Consider the following 26,172-nt stretch of genomic DNA (forward strand, 5'->3'; position numbering starts at 1 on the left):
CTGTACATTTGGGAGAAAATGCTCAGCTAACATTCAGTCCATTTTTAGTCATTTCAGCTCCAGACTGTGATGAAATCAGAAAAATAGGCAATTTGATTGCTAGCAGCACAGCACAGTTGCTGTCATCTGTTTTGTCTGTGCTTTGAATCAGTGTTTCAACAGTCAAACTGAAACAGGGTGAACACAGGAAATAATGGAGGCTACAGTATGTGACAGTAGCCACGATAACTTAACTTACAGCTTTTATCAGGTGTATAAATTGTGTGTGCAGTCAGATTGTTCAGAATGACCTAGAATTATTTATACCAGATGTGAAGTTTTTGCTGGTTTCTGTTGAGCAATAGTAAACTTAGAACAGCACGTAGCTACTGTGCCATATATTGATCATTGAATTAACCTGATGTTTTTTTGTTGCTGCTTTTATCTCAACACCACAGACTGCATTTCTTTGCAGTGTTTTACTGTTCGTTCAAAATATTTTCCACTGTCCATTTAACTATAATAAACATTGAATAGGTAAAACAAACAAAAGGACCCCCATACAATAGTTTCATTTCAGACAGGTAAAAGGTATGTAGCTGTTCTGAACTGCACACACCTGTGCAATGTTATCCAGCTCATGATTGTCTAGCAACATCTCTACTTCTTTCAGCATGGGCCAAGACCTTTCTGGTGTTTTCCTGAACAGAAGTTGTAATATTTTGTATATGAAAAATTCCAGTACTTTTATATTGATGTCATTGGGGTAGTTGTTTTCAGATATTTGCAGAATGCTGCAATGATCAGTAGGAATGCAACTATAATAGCACTGAAAATGGAAACTGCATGCATGTAGAAGGTGAAGTTGTACAACACCGTGTGTTTGACCTCATGCAGCTACTAGGAAATAATACATATATTTCCCTGATCACTTGTACAAAAAAGCACAACTAATGAGGAAATTAACAATAGTTTACCTTTCAATGTCCTTGAATGTGCTTTGTGTACAACCTCATAAGGCTTCATTCTGTTGACAGAAGCTTGGAGCTGCAAAGTATCTGAGATTACATATATGTAAAATATATGCGTTAGATAAAAATAGGTTGCCAGATAACCACATCAGCTTTGTGCTTTTCCAGCCATGTGTGCTGTAGGACTGTGCTGCAGTACCATTCCCTCTTATTAGATCTGCCAGATCTTATTGCCTGTACACATGCATGGGACTGTGAATCACAGCTGGCCTCAATTAAAGTGCAGAACATTTAAGTATCATAAAATGACATTTTAGAGTTTTCTAATAGTTTTTTCTCATGTTTCTTTTCCCTTCTCTTGTTGGAAGGAATTCTAATCACTTGATTAGTGATCAAAGCCTGATTACTTGGTCTTTTTATCTGGCCTGACTCTGTGAACCCACTGCAACTCTGTGCTACAACTGCAGATTGCACTTTCCGTGATGTGACTTTTGCCACTTTATGGGCCTGATCTGTCAAGACTTCTAATAAGCACTGAGCAGCCAAACAGACTGGAGTGTGAAGGAATAACACTGTAGGCTTGAATATAACCAATGACACAGAGAACCGTTAGCAGTAATTCCTCAAGAACAAAATGGAGTAATTCAGTGTGGCAGGAATGTCTCTAACTTTGCAAGCTGCTGCCACTATTATATCCCACATTATTTCTAGAAAAACAAAAATAAAATTCTGTCAAATGCCCCTTGTGTTTGCAGGACTCTTTTGGTGGGCCTAGCATAACGTGTATGCTCCAGAGACCTTTACCAACACCAACTGAACTGCATGTCCACTCTATAAAGGGTTAATCTTAGGCTCTGTTGGTGGCCAGGACCATTTCTGAATGCTAACACGGTGATTTTCAGTCTGCATCAGCTTCGTTCAGAACCGTAGGTGTTTGCTTCCTCTGACAACCAGATGGTTGCTGTCTGAGGCAGGCCCCCAGATTCAGAAGCTGCTGTTAGGAAAGTTAGCCTGCAATGACATGACTGAGGCAGGAAGGCAGTGCAGAAGGATGAATTAATTCCAGAACAGCTAACTGCATCACTCTTCTTCCCACACATTGAACATGAAAGGGGAAAGCAAGCATAGCAGTTAAGAACTTAGACATAAAAAACAAATTATTTGCCGAGTGCTCTGAAATGAATATTACTTGGTGGTGTTTCTATGAACACACATTCTTTCCCATCAAGTGTGTTCTTAACCTCAGCTGTTTGCTATAAGTGAGTGGCAATATTTTGTATATTTCAAAGGTATTATTACAGCTAGACATTCATGTGTAAAAAGTAATCAAATTGTACCAGGTTGTTTTGTTCTTCCCTCCTCCTGCTTCTTTTCTCCAGGCTCCCTCTTCCTTCCTGCAGATCACCACGTTCTCTTCTACTTAACTGCTGGTATTCCATTCCTCCTTTTAAAGAGAATTGATTTCGATTATATTCTATTCAGAATTAGAGGTCAGGCTGCACCTCATCTTATTTTTCTGGTAATACTGATCTGTCTGTACAGCAAGTTGCAGTCTTGCCTTTTGACTCTGCAACTGAAAAGTTCCTTTTTTTTTTTTTTCTATGAAATGAGAAAGACCATTTATTTCCTTTGCTGACATGTGAAAACAGCTCCATCCTTTGCACTATATGAGCAGAAAAATGAAGCTGAAAAGATCCCTGGTCTTCAGACATGCCTGCTGGCCTGTCAGGATCTTGAACGTGTCACTTCATTCTGCACTGAGAGCTAGCAGTGCAGAGCAGAAGGAGGCAACCAAGAAGAAAATACCTAGTGGCACGTAATGGCCTATTTCAGGACAGGCTTGGAGCTTCTTGGAGCATTTTGATTTTTCTTTATTTCTTCAGAGATGTTTTTGTTACAGAGAAAAAGTCTTATGAAAAATGGCTGTGTTATTTATGTGTCTGTTATCCAAGCATAGCACAGGCAGTGCCCTCAGTACCTCCAAACAACTTTGACCTAAATGCTCAGGATAAACCCACTGTGTTCTCTGTTCTTGTCAGCTGCAGGTTTTGTAGCAGATTTCAAACCAGAAAGTATCAGTTCCTTCATTTATTGCCAAAAGTAATTAATCATATACAAATCATATTAGTTTAGCTGTGGAATTTGATTTTAAATTTACCACACATTTCTCACCAAATCTTCACTATGTAACATTGTGTTAACATAAAACTGCCAGGCTCTTTAAAGGTTTGTCTGAACATTAAAGTTATTCTGAACATAAAACAGGGTGGGTTTGTAGTAGAGAATGGTTTACAAGGGTCTAACTAGCTGGAGTTTCTTTAGAATACCATCAAGTTTTCAGGCTTCTTTAATGTTCAATGAAGCCCTAGCAGTGAGAACGGTTTGCATTGTCAAGAGATGGGTGACAAGACTCAGCATCTTTCTAAGAGCAATTTTTGGATGTTAGGTTGGCCATTCCAGGAAGTAAATGTAGTTTGTATGGAAAATGCATTTGGTTGATTGGTGTTAATTTAAGACTAGTTAATATTACGTTTATAGAAAAGATTCGGTTCATAAATAGTAAATACAATGAAAGATTATAGAGTCACAACAATAAAGACAAATGCTCAGCCTTTGGGTGCTTCAGTGAAAGAGTGTTTGGACAACCTGATGAGGTTTGTAATAATAAATTAAGGACAGTGAACTTCAGATGTCTGTCTTTTGTTTGAAACATCCATTTCAGGTTCTCAGTAATCTCAGCCTATCAATTACATATGTATGTATTAAAGATAGCAGGGCCCAATTTCTTTTGGCAGTGTCAAGTATCAATTTACTAATGCAAGTAAAGTTCTCAGAGCCAAAATCTATTTTTACTTTGATTACCTTAGGCTTTCTTGATATATTTCGGTATTTAGAATTATAGAAAAGTCTTGTTTGGAAGGGGCTTCCAGAAATTATCCAGTCCAACTTTCTCCTGAGAGCACAGCCTTAGATCAGGTTACCTAGGGTCCTGTCAAGCCAAGGACTTCTTCCCGCAGTGAAGAGCCTTTTTCGTATATCCAGACAGAATTTCTCGTGAAGCAACTTGTGCCTCTTGCCTTTTGTCCTTTTACCATATTTTTTTTGTGACAACTTCTCTACAGCTACCTTTGATGTGCTGGAAAACTATCAGATCCACCCTGGGCCTCCTCTTCCTTGATCACATTCAATTCCCTCGTCTTCTTTTTTGTTCTTCCTAGTCAGGCTTGGGGCAGAGTGGCAGGAAGACCGTGTGGGGAAAATGGATCTGGTGGTGTTGATCAGCAGTCTTGTGAATGTGAGCCAGCAGTGTGCCCAGGTGGTCAAGAAGGCTAATGGCATCCTGGCTTGTACAAGAGGGAGTACAGCCAGCAGGAGTAGAGAAGCAATCATTTGCCTGTGCTCTGCTCTGGTGAGGCTGCACCTTGAATGCTATGTTCTTGGAGCAGAATATTATTGCAACAACAATTGCGGTGGTACTAAGAGCTTACCATCTGGCATGGCCCTCAGACCAGATGGATCCACTAATGACTTTTATAAAGCATTTCATCAGACTCTGCTGGAGCACATGACTGGCGTCTGTAATTATCCTAACTTAACAGGCAGCTTTCGATGCTAGATTCATAATCATTGGTCTTGGAAGGGAAGAAAACGTTCACTGAATTCTCTTATTAACAAAAGCATCTATTAGGAAGAAGGTGAAATGTTAAGATGCTGCCTGGATTTTATTGGTGCATCTTAAATGGATTGTTTGATTTTCTAAAATGTGTCTGTCAGGTGCCATGCACTTTTATTGAAGACCTTTGTAGATACATCAGCATACTTGTGGAATCCTCAGTTAGCTTTATGCACCTGCAGAAGCGTTCAGCTGCTTGAAGGAGCAGACTGCCAGAAATCCCCTCACTTTTTTTGCCTGCCCTGGAAGGAGGGAACGTGCAGCTCCCAAGCAGTTGATCTCTGCTTCTTACTCTACTCATGCAACTGCTCCTGTTACAGTTCTTGCAGACAGAAGGTTGAGAAGTGTGAGGAAGTGACTGCCACTACCAACCAGCAAGCAGTGCCAGCAGCAATAACTGCTACTTTATCTCCTTCTGTTTTCTACCCTAGCTAATTGTGTGGGGTGGAAGAAATGCAGATAAGGCAAGATAAACGTGAATTCCTTTTCATACAAATCTGGAAATTTTCTTGTGAAATTTCCACTGCCCACCCACCTACATCTTGTTGGCTGTACTCTGTGCAATGGTCACTCTGCCTTACACTAATGAATCTGCAGCCTTTTTGCCTGTGGCTTGCATAAAATCAGCTGGTTGTAAATGAAAGGCTTCTGTTTCTAGCTGTTCTTCCTATTGGAGGGAACAGGAAAGATTCCCCAACAGTTTTGTTCTGTACTGTAAATTGCTGTTGTTTGAATACATAATCTAATCAAATATCTTCCATCACTTATCATTTCAGTACTTTCCAGTGGAGTGATGTGGTATCGTAAATCATTTAGATGTAGGATCTTTGCTTAGAAAGCTTAAAGTTACATACCTGTATGCCAGAAACAAAACACTGAATTTATACACATTTTTAAATAGTGTGGAAGGGCAGAGAAGCCGTGCAGGTTAGAGATCTTCTGATCTGGAGACCAGAATCAATCCATGTCACAAACAGATTAAATGGTCACACATGCAGTTTTTGTATTTTCAATGACAAACATGGCTATCATTTAGGGAGGTATTCCGACAATCCCCAAGAATTGCTCTTAAATTTAGTCTCCGTTTCCTTACTCTGTAAGCCACCATTCAGTCTGCCAAAAATGAACCCTTAGTTATCTAACAGCCAGACTTAACGTAGGCAGTTGTACTGCATTATTGTAAAGGCTGTGAGCAGGAAATGAATGTCCTTAGTGGTTCTGAAAAATCAGGCTACTTCTTAAGTGCCAAGAACTGGTACTTGGTCTTAATTTAAGATATGCCATTAGTTGATTACATGCATTAGAAAGGATAAAGCAAATAATAGATACATTCAGTACCAACGTATTTAAGTTGTAGGAAATATGTTGTTCGTGCATCCAGGAATGGAAATGCTGAACATGTACAGACCAATGGTAGATGTAATTAAGCTGCAGTTGTGTTCTGTTGCTTCAGTTAATCTTTTCCATCTGTTTTTTATCACTGAAGAAGGGTAATCTAACTTAATTGCAAATGTCCCATCTTAAGTATGGTGAAGTTACCCCTTGTTTGCCTTATAGGTTTAGAATTAAGGTGAACTAGCTGGCACACAGTGAACTTAAGAGTCTAAGCCTGAGAAGAAGGGAAAAGTGAGCAAGTATGGGAATTGATGCAGAAAGTTTTTACTGAGTGTTCTGCTAAGTTTGTTCTTTTTCTAAGAATTGTTCCTTAACGTGAGAATATTGAAAATATATTTTTTGAAGCTTCCTTAATTTTTTTTTGATGAATCCTTTTTAATAATTAGTATTATCTACTCCTGGGATATTAAAATATGGGCCCTGAGCCATCTGTCGAGTGTCAGTTTATTAATAGGATATTTTTCCTTATTCCATATGCAGTTCACATATTCAGACGTTATTCTAATTTGTTTCCTAGATAACAGTGGAAAACTGTCTTTGTATTCATGTTCCCGTAGGGAGAGTTTTTGTTATTAACTTCCCCAGGCGAGAATTTCAAACTGGATCCTCTGGGCTTTGTCAAAGAAAATGCCTCAAGGACTGAAGAACAGCTTGACAACAACTTGGAATAATTGCAGAGAGCAGTTTCTAGTACTGTGTCAGCTATTGGTAGCCTGCACTGCTCTATTATTAGTGTGGGATGAAGTTGGCTACATGGTGGCCTTCTGTCTTTTTGTGTTACAATGAAAATGTTAAAAAAAAAAAAATGTTACAAGGAAAATGTAAAATACGTTTATTTTATTTTTTTCCCTGAATGGTGCTACTGCTTGGTTCCAGAATATGTTTGGCATCCAAGAGAAATGCCCCAACACAATATGGAAGTAAATATTAGAGTTCACACTTCAGCATGGCAGACAAAGATACCATGGACAGTCTGGTGGAGATTTCCATATCAGAAGAGATGTGCAGAGATGGGTTTTAATTCTTCTAATAGAACCTGCATTAGAGCGGCTTGCAATACTGTGCCCCTGTACAATACTGCAGAAGATAAAGAAGTTGAGAGGTCTATGTTTGATAGTGTGTAAAAGATGAAGTCAGTCAAAGCAAGTGTACTGAATGCTATTTGAGTAAATCACTGGAAACCAGGAAATGATTTTTGAAACATTAGCGTTTGCCTGGTTTTAAGTAATAGAAATCCTACTTGATGTGAAGGTTTTTGTGCAAGGTGCCATTTCTGATTGGCTGTTAGAGAAAAATGAGATAAGCTAACAAAGAAACAGTAAATTTTGCCTTTCCTCAGGCAGCAGTAACTAAATCATATCTGAAAGTATATGTAAATAAAAGCCTGTACAACAATGTTCTAATTGTACTTTTCTTACATTTTCTAGTTAAAATATTATTATGTCTGCAATCACTATGTCAGTCTCAAGCATTTATGTTGGTTTTTTAGGCAAAAGGAAATAATGGGATACAGTAAGTTTCTGTGGCATTTGATATGATCATCCCAATAAATCAAAAGGAGCTGTTTTTGAAAACTAAGAAAAATAAATAATATTTCAGTTTCATGTTTACATTTTTTACTGCATTGAGAAAATGTGTTGTAACTTAAACTGTGTTCTCTTTCAGCCTCGCAGTTCACCCAGATAAAACTTTAGTAGCTACAGGGCAGGTTGGAAAGGACCCTTACATTTGCATTTGGGATTCCTACCGCGTACAGACTGTTTCTGTTCTTAAGGATGGGCATACACATGGAGTTGCCTGCTTAGCTTTTGATTCTGATGGCCAGGTTTGTATATCTTCTTTTTCAATGTCTTCAGTTTAGTTTGACCTCTTACTACAAGAGACATTACATTGAAATGTTCTGTATGTATAGGTAGCTGTATGGCTGTAGTACATAAACTACTATTATGATTATTATTTTTTAATGCAAGGACTGCAAATGTAGCTCTTTCAAAAACTGAAATCTCACCAAGAATTCAATTCAAGTAGATGCATTAGTTACTGAACAAATGTAAAGAAGAATAAAAGAAACAGCCCTCCTCAGCTCAAATGTAATAGCCACACTACTCACTTATCCCTTGCTGTTCAGGAGACCGTTTTCCTGGCAGAGTCCTTACAATCCTGCAGCTCATTTGGCAGAAAGACTCCAGTAAGAGTCTCATTGGCTAGGGTGCACAATCAGTTTAATTGAATAAGGGGGTTAGGACACAATATGCTATATGATTATGTGATATTTTGAGGCAGTATTAAAATACGAGTAAGTGGTGGGCTGTTCACATCTAAACACATTGAATTTTTTCCCTGCAGGAGAACTAGTAAAAACATCAAATTGTAACTGAAAAGAGAGAAACATAGATGAATGATTTGGATAAAACCGAGAAGTGTTTTACGTTCACTTTTGTCCTTATTGGTGTCCAGTTTTCTGGTGTAACACTGTGGTTGTATTTTATAGTTTGCTGCTAAAATATTTTTAGGACTAGTTAGAAGGTAAGTTGATTCCTGGATTCTTGCACAAACCTTCCTTGTTTGCTAGTGAATTAAATCCAAGAAGGACAAATTTGCCTTTAAATGCTTTTCTTAAAATAATGTCATAGGCGGTTAGCTGTCTGTAGAGAAGTGCTTTATCACTATATGCCTAATTGCTCTTTGGCTGATCACAGTGTGGTTTTATTCCTCTTTCTAAGATCAAAACCAGACATACAATGCCTAAAATATGTTCTCACATGAAACTAAAGTACTTTCTATTGTGCACTACCTTCTGCATATTCAGTTTAAAGATCAGTGTGAGTCAAAGTACACTAACACAAGCAATACCTTTAACATTTTCAAAAAGCATTCCTAGGCAGCAGTATTTCTTTATTAGAAATTGGAGGTAAGTTTCTATTTAAAGCTTAGTTTTCAACTATCTTCTTCCAATTTTATTTTTATTTTTTTTCAGTAAAACTATTTCCTCTGAAATCTCATGTGCCAACTCTAATTAAAGAAAAAAGGTGTTCCTAGGAAATGTGCAATAAAACAGTCAAATGGGAGCATCCCCAAATCACCTGAAGAAAATTTCGAATGCTATAATAACCTTAACATGATTTTAATTCAGAAATAAGTATTCTTATTTTCTCTTGTTTCTAACTTCATGAGAAGGGTGGGTAAACCTTTAAACTGGTTTAAACCCCTGTTTAAGTACCTAATAAGGAAAAGCCCAGCCCATATGAGTTAAAGATGGAGACTCTTCTGAAAATCCTGGTTGGTACCTAGTTGTAATTAGAAACCGAACTTATTGGTGTGTTGACTTTGCAAAACACTGACATTCTGTTTCTGGAAATGTTAGAGAAGTTGCAGAAACTCTGGAAATGTAGATTTGCAGAGAATGCGTTTATATATGGAGAAAACATAAATATGGATGATGTATCTTGGCTTTTACTGCTCTCTCTGGTTTACAAAAGAAGGCGCTGTGCTGAGCCAACATTTAAGAGCTTTGACGGAATACTTTGAGTGTGTGGAATTCAGAGCTGCTAGCAGTTCCAGTTTATTTAGTCAGCACAGTCATCACCTGAGGGAGATGGCATCTTGTAATGGCTCACATCTTTCCTTCAACTGCATACATTTCACTCTTTTACATAGAGTGTCTATCTGGAAAGATTTATCTCTTGGATTCAAACAAAAATTCAATAAAAACGTAAGATACAGCTGCAAATAATCGTATCCCTACATATTTTCTCAAATACCTGCAATTTTCCACTTTTAAAATAAATATAGGCTGAGGAAAAGCCCAGGTAATTCTGCTTCTCTGCTTGTGCCCAGTTTCCAACTGTGCAGCTGATAACTCTGCTTCCTCCCATTTTGCTGTGCACAGCTTCTGGTTCCAAGGGCAACCACCTTGTTGTGAGCTGCACAGCTCCAGTAAGAGAACTTAGTGTGGGTCCCAGAATAGTGACACTGCACTGATATTATGGCCAATTTAATTAGCTTTATTTTTTTGTATCAGAAACTCTGGGGTGTTTTCAAGTGTTCAAATGAGTTAATTCTGGAATATTACTCCCTGCTAGACTTACTCCCAGCTGGCACTGCATGGAAGCAGCTTAGGTGTCTCTGCAGTGCTTCCCTGGTGTAATTAACCACAAACTGAGTAATGCAGAGTAGACAGTATTTAATGTCTTTTCTGATATTCAGACAAGATCAATAAGCAGCTTAAATCAAGGATAACTTCCTTTATTTTATGTACTTTCAATAAGGATTTGAAATATGAAGATGAATATATTTTAAGGAAATTTCCTGTTAATCTCCTCTGTAATTAATGTTGTGTTTTAAAAGTACTGAACGGAGTTCAGTTTCCAGCAGAGAGGTTGCTATTGAAAAATACACATTTTAGCTTGTGATTTTTCTGTATTACTGGGAGATGACATTTGTTAGGAGGGAAGCTGCACGTTGTTCAAATGTTTAATGAAGAGCTGTCAGTTTGCCTGTGATTAAAAATGTATTCTGTTGAACCAGGAACTAACTAGGGCATTAGAGCACCAACATCTGCCCTTCACAGAATTACCTACGAAGCTGATGTCTTTTTTTATTAAACAATTTTTCTAGTGCTATACAATTCAATTTCTGTTCTAAATTGTTTTCTAAGGACCTCTTTTGTGGGCTTTCTTTAAGGAAAGGGTGTGTCTGTTTTTGAATTTGGCATTAGGTTGCAGTAGGCTTCTTTAACCAGATCTTCTGTATGTGTGTAGACTTAAAAATAATTGTTTAATTATATGCATAAGGTACTTGGCAGATATTTTCTTCTGGTATTCCATGAATTCTCTGAGCAGGATGCTATCAAGTTCTGTTCCAAAAGGAATACTAAATGTAGAAGTGTTTTAACCTAAAAGGAAATTCAGCATTTATCACTCTTCTGCCAGCAGAACTTCCTCAATAGACCTACAGGAAAAAAGAAAATATAAAACATTAGTTAATGTACTCTAGAAGTGTCACAGTCCATCTACCCCACTAATGGTAATTTCTTCACTGGGAGATCGAATCTGATGTTGTTAAAATCATACATCTAAAAGATACTGTAAGTACTGCCATGGTTTCCATGGAGAAGAGAACAGTATAAAAAAGGTGAGAAAATGTTGGAATCAGTGATGGTTCCATGAAAAAATAACTTGTGTTTTGATCAGTATGTCCAACCTCCTGGGTAGATGTAGATTACTCAAGAGCAAATAAAACATATGCTACAATAATAGTCCTTTCTCGAATACATAAATATTTTGAGCCTGGTGACTGGCGGGAGTGTTTTTGTTCTTTCCTGTATTCTATTTTCCCTTCATTACCATAATGAAGTATGTTGGCCAAAGTTAAATGGACAGATTCAATACCTACCTTTCCTGTTTCAAAGGCTTATATGTGGGTAGATGTCAAACACATTTAGGTGAAATATATTATACTAAAATCTTCAGTACTTGGTGGCCTTCAGGTGCTTCTAGTAGATTTTAACACAGATAGGTTTAACAGAACCTCAAGATTTCTTTTTCCTGTCAGTGAAAGACAATGTAAGTAGTCTGCAAGAAAACATATATATACTTTTTGTCATATTGCTTAGTATACTTTCTCGTGGGAATTGCTTGATTTATGCATTACTCACTGTGCAGAATTCAGCTGTTACATGAGGTTGTAACGTATGTTATGTCAGTTCCCAAGCAACCAAATGTAAAAGGGATCTATTCCCTTACCCTAAAATAAAAGAACTGTAGCTATTATGAAGATAGTGCAGGGTGCATGTGTACCTGCTGCCTTTAGCCTTTGGAAGTGGCTTGCTTAAGAAGGAAGATGTACACTGTGTTTTTGCTCTTGAAAATGGCATGAAAAGGCATGGAGTACCTTGACTCCGATTTATTTTGCTACTGAATGGAACCTGGAACATTCTGTTTCTTTATGAATATTGATTTCACTCAGCTCTATACTAATTGGTAGCCTTATAGCAATTGGTATTTTATCTAACAAAGTATTTTAGAGTAATTTTTGGTAAAATTGTTCTTGTTGTCTTTGCTGGTTCAGTTCTTTTGTATTAACTCAGAAATTTCCAGGCTTTAAGCAATTTACCTCCTGCAAAGCCAGGCCAGAAATAACAGACATGCAATTGAAGGAGACATTCAGTACAGAGATTCAGTTTGCAAGTTATACTTAAGCAATTCTTCAAGGAAAAATCCGGTTCATGTCAAATCTGAAACATAGGTCCATTTGGATCAGATGATTCGTCTGCTTATCTTTGTCTTTGGTGCCAAAATAAGGTTTCATTTATTACATGTTGAAATGTAGGCTTTCCTGTAACAGAGCAAAATGCTTAGGAGCTTCAGTTGGACTCTTAAGGACAATGAGAAGAATAAGGGACACAACAGATGAGAGTGTTACCAAATCATGTTACCAAGATAGGTGGTTGTTTCCCATGAAAAGTGTCTCTCTCAGTCTCTTCCCACAGCTCAGGCACTTTCTCTTTACTAACATACGTTAGACATATCCATTATGTATCTGTCCAGTGTATGTTATATTATATCATATCCATTTTATACAATTGCAGTACCTGTGGTACCAGTTTAGTCTTCATGTTGTTATAGATCACAACAGTCTCTGGTCCACCAGTCAAAGATTGCTCACCTAATGAGAATCTCTGATGGAAATCGTGTCAAGTTGGAAATAATGAGCACAATCACTGGGAGATCTGATATACTGATTTATATAAAGGGAAGTTATTGAAAGTATATCCAGTTCAGATTCTAAGCCTCAACAAAATAAACATAATGAACCAACAGGTGATTGGGGATAGTGAGAGCTTCTATTTCCCATTTATTTCTACTATTAATAGATCAGAATGCCAGAGTGTAGTGCTTCTGATATGAGCATTTCAGTCCTTTTGTAATTATATTTGAGACATCAATAACCTGAAATTGAAACCTAACTCTTTAGAATAGATTAGGTGTTTCAGTGCTTTCTCCAGCGAGCAGATAATTAACACAAATATCTTGATGATGTGTGCAGCAATGTGGTTCAATCACAGTTCAAATGCGGGAAACTCTATTTGTACAGTACAGTAAGCTGATTTTTGTTTTTCCTTAGCGTTTAGCTTCGGTAGGACTGGATGCCAAAAATACAGTGTGTATTTGGGACTGGAAGAGAGGAAAACTACTGGCAACAGCTACAGGCCATTCAGACAGGGTAAGTGTATTAAAAAATACTTAATTTTTTTATTGTTGATTTTGTTTTGTTTATAAAAGGCTGAAACAGAGTTAATTTTGATCATTCTGCCTAGCTTTTAAAATATTGAAAAAGGTACTTCTTTCTTCTCATTCTACCAGACAAAACACAAGGCATTGTGTTAGCAAACGATGTGTTCTTGAGCTGGCTGTCTTGCCTAGGGAGGAAATACTTTGTAAACACAGACTGATGAGGATAATTTGGATGATTTATAGCCCTTTATATGAGATGTGAAATGCTAGCTCAGTGGACAAAGATAATGCTCTTTCCAAATGCATCAAGAAGACATTTTATCCTCAGGGAAAGTGTAATTATTTCCTTCTCATTTTTGCTTAAGATAGTTACCTGCAGGTGAACTGTAGTTAGGATAAATATTTCTGTTATATCTTTTAACTTCAAGTAACGAATCAGAATAACTTCAATAAATAATAGAAATGACCAGGTCTGAGTTTAAAATATTGTTCAGGATTACAAAATGTTTAAACAAGTTTAGCATGAGCAAAATAACTCCTCACCATATAAGCATGCATATGTTAAGTTTTAGAAACATTCTGACAGCTTTATTCTTAAGCATATTATGAAATTATAACAAGTTAGAATGCTTTCATATTGAAATGTTAGAAAGTTTTACTACCTATGGGGGAGTATTCATATATGGTAAAACATATAGAAGCAGAGGAGCAGACTAAGCTCTTTCTTCTAGTATATGTGTACATATAGTCTATCTGCATCTTATGTATCATCTGGATAAACTGTGGAATCATAGAAAGGTCTGTGTCTGAAGAGACTTAAAAACTCATCTAGTTCCAACCCGCTGCCATGGGCAGGGACACTTCACACTGGGCTGTACTGCTCAAATCCTCATCCTGCCTGGCCTTAAACATTTCCAGGGATGGGGCATTCACAACTTCTCTGTGTCAATATTCTACCACCCTCAGTCTGGTAGTTCATTTTTACTTAAAATATACACCCCTCAGCAGAATCCTAGTCTTTATTCAAATTTCTTCTTTCATTTCCCAGTTATGTCAGTGGAAGTTTTGCTGCCATCTTGTGCTATTCACCTCACTAGGCACAAGATCTGTTTTGAATTAGCAGAAGACTCCAGGACAGGCAAGAAATACTAAAATCTTTGTCTCCTTAGACTTTACTTTCACAACGAGAAAAAGCAGATTTTGCATTGATGAGGGAGTAGGAAAGAATACATACCTATTAACAGCACAAATTATATTGATTTAGTGTGCTGGAATCATACAGTACTTCTAAAATAAAGTATCTTGTGTTTAACAAAATGTGAGATACTTGTACTACTGTAAGTGATGATTTCTTCAAGAAGATAAATATTTTGTAGGATGGCAATATTTTCTAACATATAAAATGAATGATGGGTTTGCTTAGGATAGTAAGTAACTGTAGAGGGCTGGAAGTTTTCAGAAGATGTACATGTTAACAGCTGAAGAGCTGAAAGTTGCAGAAAGACCTTTCTTGTCTTTCACTATAGACATAGATTTCCTGCACTAACTCATGATTGTGGTAACACCATTAGTTTTCAGCTCGGACTTTGAGAAGCTGAATGCCAGAGATGAACAGCCTAAAAATGGCATGCTGATGAAAATCTGGGCTGAAATGGAAACTTCTTATTTCCAAACTTCATGCAGTAGTTTTCATTTGACATAATCTCCTAGTCATAGAGTACTCTGTAAATTTTGTATCTGATAAGGGGTGTAGGACCTGATGCTTTTTTTTTTTTTTTTATGCATGTTGTTATAAATTTAACAATAATCAACATGATTAATGCAGTTTTATTTCTGTAGATTAATTCAAATGAATGATGCCTCATTTTGTCACTGGAGTTTTTGTGATCGGCTTAAATTACCTCCTGTACCTTTTATGTAAAATGATAAGCAAAAATAAATGCATCATTCTTTCATCCCTAATCTTAAGGAATGTTGGCTCACCACGTGATTCTCATTTTATTGGAGACTGTTAATATTATTTATTCAAGAATATCTCAGAGCTGGCATGGATTCGTAGTTTGAAGGTAGGAAAGAGGTGTTTTGACAGAGCCAGGTGAGACGGCCTTAATCTTTATACAAAGAGCTCCAGTTCTACTGAAATATTGTGCTTTCATTTTTAGCAATACATTACAACAGAAATTATGCCTAAAAATTAGTAAAAGCAAACTGAGTCTAGATTCAATTACTGTATAACTAAAAGTATCATCTTATTGTGTTTCTTAACAGATATTTGATATCTCCTGGGATCAATATCAACCAAACAGAATTGTCAGCTGTGGAGTAAAACATATAAAGGTAAATATATTTTGTTGTTGTTATTTTTGTTTTTAAGTAATTAGCCATTGTGAAAAAAGGTTGTCATGTTAAATGATGAGGCTTTATATATAAGAGATTTTCCATTTTTCTTTTTTTTAATCTGTGAACATTTCACCAACATTTTTTGTTGAAAACCATTTAAGACATTAAGTGGTGACTAAGATGCAACTTTTCAAGCAAAGTATGAAGGTCATTTAGTGTAATTTTCATCATTGTATACTTCTAATTTTGGGGTTTTCTTCTCTCTGTCTGTGGAAGTCTTTAGTGATTTCTCTTGTTGAGTTTCACAAGGGGTCACTGGACTGGTGTAGGAGTAACTAAGAAGTGTGAATTGAATGAATTTGTTTGACCTATTGTGCTACCAGCAACTGTAGTGATGCTGTAGGAAGGTATGTAATATCTTTGCAGACGAACAGATTTTAACTATGGCTTATCATGCTATTAGTTGTAGTGATGCTGTAGGGAAGGTACGCAGTGCCTATGGAGATGAGCAAATTAAAACTCTAGGATCTGACTGTTTGATCCCTCTAATTCATCTTTTCCAGAGTTGACATTCCAACACTTGTTAAAAATTTAGAGAGATATTCTCGTTTGCTAACACTCCCTGCAATTTTCTTTTTTCCTCCAGTCTTATCAAACGCGTTCCTAACAGATGGTAATTATTTCACATGGCTGAGGTGGGAAAAGCTTTAACTCGAAGTTTAGGAAACCAGCTAATATCTCTAGTTCGGATTATTGAGAAGCTTTTGCCCTTGAAACCACCACTACTTTCAAACTGTGGGTGGTTTTGGCAGAAGTGATACCATCTGTTGTATTCTGCAAGCTGTTTACCAAAACCTGTCTTTATTTGGCACCTGTGTTCTGTTTAAATTGGCCATAATTGCCCCAAACGTGCCTAATACCAGCAAAGTATGCAGACAGATAGAGGCATGCCAAAAAAAGGGGGAAAAAAAAAGAGAGAATGGGGGAGTGAGTTGGAATTGATTAGATATTCCCCTTCAGTGATGCTCAAGCAACACTCTATGTAGTTGTCGGTCATTATATGCCTGCAGAAAAATGACGAACAACCTGCAAAAAAGGGTAAGAACAGCTCTAAAGCAATTGTAGCACTTTGAGAATAGGGACTAGAAGTTAGGAGTAATGCTGTTTCTTCCTTAGCGTTTCAGTTCTGTTGCATCTGCTGGGTAAGCAAAAATTAAAAGCTGTGATAAGGCTTAAGAGCTAAGCCTTCTTGCTCCACCTACTTTCAGTGCTGCCCTGCTCTCGTCTTATGTTAAGAGGAAATAGGAAAAATAATTGAATTAGAAATAGAGAATGATTTGAAATAAAATCCTTGATCCAAAGATCTTCTGGAGTTCAATTTTGTGGGAAATTTATGGGAGCAAGAACAAGTAAAATACGTGAAAATTGTTTATAACCACAGAAAAGGTGCAGGCATGTGAAATGAGATAGGCATTATGCTCCAGTATCAGACGCTTCAGCATACCTGTCCAGTCTCTCAAAGTACGTCTTCATTGTGAAATGAACCCGTTTCTGCATGTGCTCCCAGGCCTGAGTATTTGAGCACTTCTTGTACTCATCTATTTGTAATCCACTTTATAGTCCCCTGGAGGTCTGATCCTTGAGCGGGAGCTGTGTGCGCACTAAGTATTCCATCTCCTTGATACAAATTATGTCTACTTAAGAAAAAAAAGTTACACTCATTACTGATTCCAAAAGAAAAAAAAGTACGATTCCATAGCTATGATTTTTCTAGCCCAGCCCTAAAGATGACCTTCTGCTATGTTTGTATTCGCTTGCTCCTTTCCTTTTCCTCAGTTTGCACAGTATTAGTTTGTCTGTGTAAAAGTGAATAAAGTCACTATTCCTCACCTAGAAAATCCCATTACTTCATTCTCAGAGCAAGTTCAGTTTCAGGTACAAGTGTTTGCAGTTCTCCACCAGACATCTGTAAATGTAGTTTTGTGATGCATATTTGTTTCATTGCATTGGGGAGAAGTGTTTATTCAGCTCATCCAGAAGCTTAACTGTTATTACTTCCCGACACAGTGTTTGTATGGATGTACGTCTGTGAGATCTGCACATTAATATGAAAAAAAATGCAAAAATTCTTCCTAATAATGCCATTTACATTTCAGTTTTGGACACTGTGTGGAAATGCACTGACAGCAAAAAGAGGAATTTTTGGTAAAACAGGAGATCTGCAAACTATCCTTTGTTTAGCATGTGCAAAAGAAGACATCACATACTCCGGTGCTTTAAATGGAGACATCTATGTTTGGAAAGGGCTAAACTTAGTTCGCACAATTCAAGGAGCACATAGTGTAAGTTGTATTTTTAATGTCTGTTTCTGAAATGACTCGTTCATTGTCTTCAAAACTTTATTGAAGACCTTTTTTTTCAGGTCAGAAGAATGTTGAATGCAGTTCATCAGTTAAGATCTTATCTTTAATTGTGTACCTTGTTTATGTTTTGTCAGCAGATGCTACATGCTGGACTGATATTGACAGCACAGATATTGTTAGCACAGACTTAAGCAAGCAGACTAAATCTAAAGTAAAGTTTCTAAATCTAAAGTTTCACAGATTATACCTTCAGGTATGACCAGTTCGAGTAAGAATATATTGTAACCAAATGATCTTATTTAAAATTAATTTTACCAGTAAAATTCCCAATGTCCAATTGATTCTTCATAGAAGCCTCCATGTTTTAATCTGTGAGTGCACTCTGACCATATTCCAGAGGCAGTATACTCCTTTCATAATAACACCCCCTAATGTGGAGCCCTTAAAATTACAGAGAGAGAAGGAAATGTATAGGTTTTTGCTGGATTTGTAAACACTTGAATTGACATTAAAAAATACACACCTCTGTTGTTGCTGCACTAAAGGCAAGGAAGGATTTCCATGTCAGCAAACACAGGGTGTTGTTTTTTTTTATCTCCCCAAATTCATTATATTGGCTGTGCATTAAGATTCATAGAAACTTTTCTAATTAGGAACAAGTGCCTGGTAGAGTAATTGATATTTATAGAAGTAATCCCTAATTTGTAAAAGCAGTCTGGCTGAGGTCAGTGACACCTCTTACCTGCAGAACTACCATGTAACTGACAGGTTGTGATTATGCACAATTGCAATAACATGGAAATCTCTGAGCTAAACAGTAACGGTCTGTAGTACACTTCCTTTAGTTTATATATGGATTCTTTGGGGAAAAAAATCTGTCTTTCTACACAATATGTTCTGTTTCATTCTTAAACACAGTGGAGTTTCTCCATGGCTAATTCATATTCTCCTGCCCATTTTATAACCTCTTTGTAAATATTCATTAATTAAGACATTGAATGAACTTGTCTTCCAACTGAGAGGTCTTCCTCATAATAGCATACTTATCCAGCATGTGTTCCATGAGCAATATAACACAGCACAGTCATCAATAATGAAGCATTTTCAAAAATGAAGGAATTCAATCTGTAATAGAACCTTTTCTTTTAACGAGGAGAATGAGTTGACAATCTTTCAGTTCCTATTAGATTCCAAACGATGTCTGCACTGAATTCATGAAATAATGTCTCTATCATCTCTGCACCTGTAAGAATATTTATATGGCTTGTTTGCTTGTTTTTCTTTATTATGGGTAGCTATTTATTTTAAGTGTTCTATTATTTGCTTAATAGTTCCTACGATAATGTTAACTAATCCAAATTTAAAGTTCTGCAAGTGGGCTGTACCACTATTATTTGTATGAAAACTTCCACATAAATCGCTTGAGGTGAGAGCACTTGAAATAAAAACGTACCTCTGTTTGTTGGCTTGCTTTCTGGTTGGAGAACACTATGCTGCCTAGCAGTTTCTAGCCTTTAACAAGTGTCTTTTCAACAATGTTTTCTTTGTATGTTCAAATCAGTTATAAAGGACTTTAAAACTGGTTGTAATATTGGTTAACAGGCTGGAATTTTTAGTATGTATGCTTGTGAGGAAGGTTTTGCCACTGGAGGGAGAGATGGTTGCATTCGGTTATGGGACACTGATTTCAAACCAATTACTAAAATTGACCTCAGAGAGACTGAGCAAGGATACAAAGGTAATGAGCTATTACTTTACTGGTTTATCTTACATCTAAATAATTGTGACACATCTATATTCGATGCATTGATGTCTGTGCATACTGCTGATTTTTTGCTTAATGGCTGCATTTACCTCTAAGGTCCGTGTTCCTTTTTTACTGAAAATTATACAGCCTGATGAAGTCTCCATTCATTATATAAATAGAGGGATGCTTAGGATTGCTGCTCCACACAATGTAAATACGAGAAAATAAGTGAAAACTAATTAATGGCAAAGACAGGTGAATTAAGCTAGTCAATCTTTAATTTATTACTTGCCAATTCATTTAATTATTTGAGATTTTTGGAACCTGATATTAAAAGATGCTGAGCATCTCGGTACTCCACTTAGGTTCGTTTGGAATGGTACTACTTGGCGTATTTAATATAGAGGTTATTAAATCTTTGACCATCATGTTTATTGAAGCTAGTCATGCTTCCTGTGAATCATCACTTTACTTTGATTAGATTTTCAGTTTGCTTATGATCTCTATAGATTACATTGCATGATTTATGAAGTACTCAACCTTTTGGGAATTCTGCAACATCCATTTAGATTGAGAAGACTGCAGCCTGATTGCTGGCCCCAAGTAGACTTCTGGCAGGTAGTTCTGCAATGATTAGCTTATGGTTTTAGACAATTTTCATATTAAATTTACTGTTGGAACACTTAGAAGGCAACTAAGAAGGGTAACAAAAGAAAGAAAGGGATAGTTTTCAGCATCATCTGTTGTGACAGGACAAGGGGAAATGGTTTCAAACTAAAACAAGGGAGAAGTTTTTTTTCTGTAAGGGTGGTGAGGCACGGAAACAGGTTACCTAGTGATGCTGTGGATGCCCAGTCTCCAGAGACACTCACAGTCAGCTTGGATGGGGCTCTGGGTAACCTGACCTATCTATAAATATCCCTGTTCATTGCAGGGGAGTTGGATTCAGTGGCTTTTAAGGGTCTCTTCCAAGAAAACAGCTGACTTCAATTATTTTCTGTTGACTACAGTTAATGAAACTTCTATGGAAAATTTTAATTTCAAACTGGTAACATTTTACAAATCTGTAAGTATTCAACTGTTCACAGGAGTGCTCTAATCCTAACATGTTGTCTGCAGAAAGCATCTGACAGCAGCTAGCTGCCCTTCTGCAGGTTACCTGCAAGGGGATTTTGCCCTGGATGGAAGTTAAGTTCAGTCAAGGAAGAACTTAGTGAAGGAAAATACCCATTAGACATTCTGTTGAATGATTCTAAATGGATGACATCATTTCTGCTCTCTGCTGAATGAAAGCGGAGACAGAATTCTTAGATGAGAGCAGCAAAGCAGGGCCAGGCACCATAACAGCAGTTATGTGCCTGAGACAGTCAGTAGAGGATTTTGTTATATTCCTGCATGGCAAAAGTGATTAAAAATACGCATTTTTAGAAAGTGAATTGTGTTGCTATTTTGTATGTGTTTTATATAAATTAAAACTTTCTAAAAAAAAAATATCAGTAATTCTTTAAAACACTGTCTAAATCTTGTCTTGAAAGCATTAAAATCTTCCTGGTTTATCTTTGTTTGTCAAAACACTGTCTGTATCAATGGCAAGAAACTGACTCCAGCAAGCCTGGAAAATTTTACAGAGCTTAGCAAAAAATGGTGTGCCCATGAGCATAATCGTTTAGACACAGTAAAAAAATACTTTGATTCGTATGTGAAGTGTTGTTTGACTTCTGGTCCTGCTGTAGCTATAAAAAAATCAGGTCCTTGGGGATGACTGCAGGTCATAAAACCCAAGCATGTACTTACTTCCTTGTCAACATCTTTTTCCTTTTTCCTATGCTCTGGGCTTTTTTCTCTCTCTGTTCGGTGTGATACAAATCATGCCTGCTATGTTTCTGTTATGCCTCTGAACTTTTCTGCTGTTTCTGTCCTGTATGCCATCCACTGATGATCACTTCCATTTAGTTCTTGCTACTAAAACTGTAAAAAATTTGTTATATTTTCCGTTATCACAGTGGCTGGTTTAAGTGTATATGTAACTTGAAGCAGTAGTGGTAGACTAATTGCTTGCCAATGACCTCCTGTTCCCTTTTTTCTTTTTCAAAAGCCATTTATAAAGACTTCAGTGATCAAACTTAAAACTCCTTTCTCGGCTGGTAGGAAGGTTTTTATTCTGCATATCCACATTCATTGTTCATTCTGTACTGAAGTGTAAATACTTTTAAAGTGAGATGCATCGCCAGTAGCTATCTGATCACAGACTTGGCATTTATTTATTAAATGCACGTGCATATCAGTAAAAACTCTGAGAATGGATGATCTTTCCTTATGTGCGGAAAATATTACCTTCCCTACGTGAAAAGTTGTAATTAGTATTCTAAAACTTAACACCAATTTGCCACTTCCAATATTCACTCCTTGTATAGCATTTGCTGTTTATCAAGAAGACTTGAGTCAAAAGTTCATTAGAAATTCTCAAAATTAAAAGGTACTGGAGCTGGACAAGACAATAAACAAAGTTGAATTTGCCCTTCTAAAAAGATGACACAAAATGCTTGCAGTATATTTTATTTATATGTCTGTGGTTAATTGCATTGTATATTCCATTCCAAAACGTATTAAAATCACAATGTGTTTGACCTTGACTACATGGGGAATAAATTTTTAGTTCATTCACATCTCATAGATCCTAGACCCATTATTGAAACTTCAGCATTTCCCATTTTCATGTAATCCATTGAACAGAAGATACAAACCCTGCAAACAGCCAAGCAGCAAATGCTGTCAGTTCATTAATCTTTTGGTTTAAAGTATTCAGCTAGGGTAACAAAACCAAATTCAGGTCTTATTGCCACTGAATGACTTTACTTTTTGAGTGTTCTTCCTGAATGTTTACTAGATTTCCCTGCTTTAAAAGCATTATTTATGTATTTGTTTTTAACAGTCAGTTTGGACACAAATAGGGAAGGGAGATTATTTGTAATTTAAGATCATCGTTAAACTTTTATTCACTGACTTATTTAGATGTGCAAAAATGTAAAGTGCTGGAAAAAGAATAAATAAAGCTTCAGAAGCAGGAATCTTACCTATTCTAAAATTTTTGTCTTTAAATCGTGTCTTATTTTTATTTAAATTCTCAAGATGTAAGCAAAGCAGTATCTGATCCCTTGACAGACAGACAGCAGGGATGTTGAGACAGCATTTTCCCAGAACTGAATTCTCTCTTTTCCTGTGTAATGGAGATAACAGAACTGTTTTGAGATTCAGACAACTGTGATATAAGGCTTGTTTTGAAAACATGATGGTTTTGGTAAATCAACTCTTGAAGTCTCTGTGATCTTCACTGTACTGTCATTTTGTCTGTCATTGCCATTAATCTGAAATTATTCTGTCCCACCAGGCTTGTCCATCCGAAGTGTCTGTTGGAAAGCAGACAGACTTTTAGCAGGGACACAGGACAGTGAAATATTTGAGGTGCTAGTAAGAGAAAGAGATAAACCCATGCTGATTATGCAGGGTCATTGTGAAGGGGAACTGTGGGCCCTGGCAGTCCATCCAAAGAAGCCTTTAGCAGTCACAGGCAGTGATGATCGGTCTGTACGGTAAGGCTAGATCTTGTGTTTTTTTAATATGTTTAATCACATACATATTATTTTTATCCAGTTCCAATTTGATGTATTTGTAAATGATTTATATTTTTGCCTCATGTTAAGAGTCCCATAAGACAACATTCCCCTCCCACCCCCACTTTCTTTTTCATTAGCAGCTTTTCTTTCTCTTTTTCAGCCCTTATATGTGGGCTTCACACAACATGCAAAAGTAATCAGAACTTGTGTTCAGATACTCATGTTTAGCACATGCTGGAGTACTCTGCTTTAAGTACTTCTTACTGTTCTGAACAACAGTTTTAATTCTAAATCTGACAGTGACCTCCAGCTTCTCATCAGTTAGTACCATACAAACATCAAAAATCCTGAACACCTTTGGATCAGGTTTTACGCAGCAGGTGTCTGAGCCAGCCCATGAGTGTTTAGAAAATTTAATCTAAACCCTAGATTTTAATTTAATTTTTTAATCCCCGAGGCTGGATTACTCTGTTGAAGAACATCTTTCAGGTGTTCACTTGTAGCAGCTGCACCTCAAGTCTTGGATAGCAGTAATTTGAACCTTTGTACACATATTGGTTTTGGTGAAGTCAAAGGTGTTTCTTCTTCCTGTTGAGTTTGACGAATTGAGAAACTGATGGAAAACTTATGCATTTTTTTACTCTTTGTAAAATTTACTGTAAAGCATGGAAGTTAAGCTGTGATGCTAGCCATACTGATAGCAATCCCAAACCCACACAGCTGTTTTCTGTTGTCTCATCTGGACATAAACAGTACCCACTGTGACTAATTACTTACCTGAGACTAAAGAGAGTCAGCAAAACTTCTCTCAGCCTTCTGTTTCACATACAAGGAAAGATATCTGTCAAAACTGGATTGACTTTTGGGAAACCAGACTTTATTATGGTGGTTTCCTGAGACTTTCCTCAATTCTTTGTTTTCTCAGTCCCTGAAGACCTACAGTGCACACTGTACAGTTCATAGCAGTGTGGTTTCTCAAGCTCTGTTTTTCCAGGGGTTTCTCTTGACTCCACTGTCCTAATTTCTAAACTTTCCACTCTCCAACCCTACATCAAATGGGTAATAACTGACTTTCATCTTACATAGACAATTTGGTCACATATTTTCACATCAACCCTCGGATGTTACCAAGCATTTTCAGTTTTGATGGACCACTAGTCAAGTTATTTCAGAAACATAACAATGGATTCCACCGTTTGGACTTGCTTTAGTTTTCTGTCATACAGAGAGCTTCAAATTTATGCTCCTTCAGATCTGCCATTCTGGATTCACATTTGCCTCGAAGCTTGATGGTCAGTTGGAGTTTCATTTTCTTTCCTTTGCTTTCTGCATTTTTACTTGTATGGCTTCCTATTCCTGGCTATTCCTCATCTCTTTCTAATCAATTGTGAAACCAATGAAACTCCACAGAGCCACTGTGATCACATTATCTGCATGTTTCCTACACGTTAGCAACATTTCAGTGTGTAAGATGCAGGAATAATCTCTTCTGCTAGGAATTTTCTGCACAGTTTTATAGGCAAGCAAAAATAGATGCTGACTGTATTCTGGTGGAATGTGAGCCTGTTCCCAAACAAGAGCTGTGATGCTGAGATTAGTGTAGTGCTGATCTCATGCTAAGATTATGGACTTATCTTGGACTCATCTTGACTTAGCTTGGTAGGACCAGTGTGGTTTGAAGCTGGATAATGTGTTGTGGTGTACCTGAGACAAACTTGTGCCCATCTATGAAAGGCTGTTAAGGCATGTTCTCTGTGCACAGAATCTTGTTGAGTGTTGTTCTTATGATTACTACTGCTGCTCTACTGCTGCCTTTGAACATAACCATTCTTAAAATGTGCATTTATTAACACTGCAGGTAGTCTTCTGTGCTTCTATACATTCATTTAGGTCTTTAGGCTCTAGAGAATGAGGGATTTGAATTCCAGCTCAGGCAGTGATACTTTTTTTTTAGCATGCTAATGCTGCATATGAGGAATTCCAGAGAAATATAAAAATTCTTGTGTGTTTTTAGTGACACAAAACATGCACAAAAGGATTTTTCCTATTTTTTTTTTTTCATTATATTTTTTGATCCGCAGGCTTAGGCTGATTGCATGGTCTTAGCCACAAAAACAAAGAAAATATAAACAAATAATTTTGGAATGGAAAGATAATTCTACTGGTAAAAAGATTTTCTGCAATGGAAAGAGATTATCAGTCCCAAACAATTGTGGTAGGGAAATTAAGCACCTTGTGCTTGTTTGCCTAGAAAGTTCATGCATTCCTAGCAATGTCAGGTGAGTTTTAGTAACGATTTTGCATTGACAGGATTATTTCTATATTGCCTTTTCCTTTATTGCATTATTTTCCTATTAGTTGAACAGAATATAGGTCTAAATTTTTTTACAAATAAAATTATCTAGTAGGCTAGATTATGTTGTCATGTCTAAGTGATGTGTTTGAATGAAAAAGACTTCTGCATGGTGAAGAGGAATTTCTCTCTAGATTTTCCCTAGCACAGCTGAGGGAAGATTGTCCAGATACAGGATTTCTACACTTAAAGCATCAGTGTATTGTCAATTAGGAATGCTGCTTGCTTCATCTTTCTTATTGGCAGGAACCAGGAAAAAGCATCAGCCTCATCTGAATACTAATGGAGGCATAAAGAATGATCTATTACAGTTGTTCAGTGCAATTAATGCATGTCTTTTTATAACACAGCAGCATAATGTCTAGCTGCAGGACCACAGGTAGCTGATGTTCTGGCAGAACATCTCTGCTCTGCTGCCTGTCTTTCTTGAAAGATTTATTCCTGCATTTCTAGAAAGACTGATGCAGAGTCTTATTTTTATACAAATTATTTTGAATGAATA

At 36.8% G+C, this 26,172-nt stretch overlaps 1 protein-coding gene across 4 annotated transcripts in view; it reads left to right on the forward strand.

Annotated features, from left to right (window-relative positions):
• EML6 (EMAP like 6) overlaps window positions 1-26,172 on the forward strand; it is a 102,186-nt gene that overhangs the window by 18,860 nt on the left and 57,154 nt on the right. For all 4 annotated transcript variants that reach the window (XM_015856709.2, XM_015856710.2, XM_015856711.2 and 1 more), the window contains exons 2-7: window positions 7,684-7,843; window positions 13,144-13,242; window positions 15,522-15,590; window positions 17,750-17,935; window positions 19,559-19,694; window positions 23,092-23,293. In XM_015856709.2, coding sequence (XP_015712195.1) covers window positions 7,684-7,843; window positions 13,144-13,242; window positions 15,522-15,590; window positions 17,750-17,935; window positions 19,559-19,694; window positions 23,092-23,293 — 852 coding nt within the window. The remainder of the gene's footprint in view (window positions 1-7,683; window positions 7,844-13,143; window positions 13,243-15,521; window positions 15,591-17,749; window positions 17,936-19,558; window positions 19,695-23,091; window positions 23,294-26,172) is intronic.

This window comes from Coturnix japonica, chromosome 3 (genome assembly GCF_001577835.2).
Source record: "Coturnix japonica isolate 7356 chromosome 3, Coturnix japonica 2.1, whole genome shotgun sequence".
In the NCBI taxonomy this organism is placed as follows: domain Eukaryota; kingdom Metazoa; phylum Chordata; class Aves; order Galliformes; family Phasianidae; genus Coturnix; species Coturnix japonica.